At 51.6% G+C, this 1,033-nt stretch overlaps 1 protein-coding gene across 1 annotated transcript; it reads left to right on the top strand.

The window, feature by feature from the left end:
- Positions 1 to 111: 111 nt before the first annotated feature.
- LOC100897948 (uncharacterized protein K02A2.6-like) lies at positions 112 to 1,029 on the top strand (the record flags this gene model as incomplete). The annotated part of the gene is made up of 1 exon (XM_003748637.2): positions 112 to 1,029. A coding segment is annotated over exon 1 (918 nt), but the record flags the coding sequence as incomplete, so codon positions are not given.
- Between the last annotated feature and the right edge of the window lie 4 nt (positions 1,030 to 1,033).

Below are 1,033 nucleotides of genomic sequence, written 5' to 3'. Positions count from 1 at the left end.
GTATAGAAATAGGGAACGATTAGGGATTGGCTGAGAGCGAAACACCCCGAGCGTATAGATAGATGGTGGTCAGCGATTGCAGGGGAATTGTGGACCGAAGATGATGTGTTAATGCGAGGTAAATTAATTGTGCTACCATCGACATTAAGACAAAGAGCGATCGATTTGGCACACAATGATGCGCATCAGGGTATGGTGAGGACCAAGCAAAGACTTAAAGCTGTATACTGGTGGCCGGCCATGGACCGCATGATCGAAGAAGCGATCTCAGGATGCCACGTATGTGCCAACAGTGATCGGACAACAAAACGTCGCGCAGCGCCGATGGAGCCGACAGCATTGCCATCAGAACCATGGGAGAGACTCGCGGTGGACATCATAGGACCGGACGGCTCGTTGGGAGTCCAGAATCGATTTGCAGTCGTAATCATCGATTACTACTCCAAGTGGGCAGAGGTAGAACTTATGTCAGAGGTGTCGGCGGCTCACGTGGTGGAGATGTTCAGACGCCTGTTTTACAGAGAGGGAATCCCACGATACATCGTAAGCGATAACGGTGTACAATTCATCAGCAGGGAGTTCCAGAATATGTTAACGGAATTCCGAATACAGCACGTGAAAACCCCGCTGTACCACCCCATGGCAAACGGACTGTGCGAACGGTTCAATCGCACGTTGGGAGGGTTCTTCGAAACAGCCAAGGCAACCAACAAAAACATCCGGCTGGGACTGCGAGAGATGATAGGAGCATACAACGCGACGCCACAAGCAACCACAGGCAAATCGCCAGCAGAGCTCCTGCATGGACGTAGGATGAGAACCCGGGTAGACGTGATCGGACGACACATGGAACGCGAGAAAAGTGATCAGACGCTGCGAAAGCAAGTACTGGAAAAACAGAATAACCAGAAAACGTACGCAGATAATCGAAGAGCGGCGAAAGAAGTCTCATTCGGGTCGGGCGATTGGGTGAGAATCCGAAAAGCGACAGCGGCGAAGGGGGAAAGCAAGTACACGACACCGGTGCAGATCC

This window comes from Galendromus occidentalis, unplaced genomic scaffold (assembly GCF_000255335.2).
Source record: "Galendromus occidentalis unplaced genomic scaffold, Mocc_1.1 scf7180000077562, whole genome shotgun sequence".
In the NCBI taxonomy this organism is placed as follows: Eukaryota; Metazoa; Arthropoda; class Arachnida; order Mesostigmata; family Phytoseiidae; genus Galendromus; species Galendromus occidentalis.
This window is presented reverse-complemented; position numbering and strand designations above follow the sequence as displayed.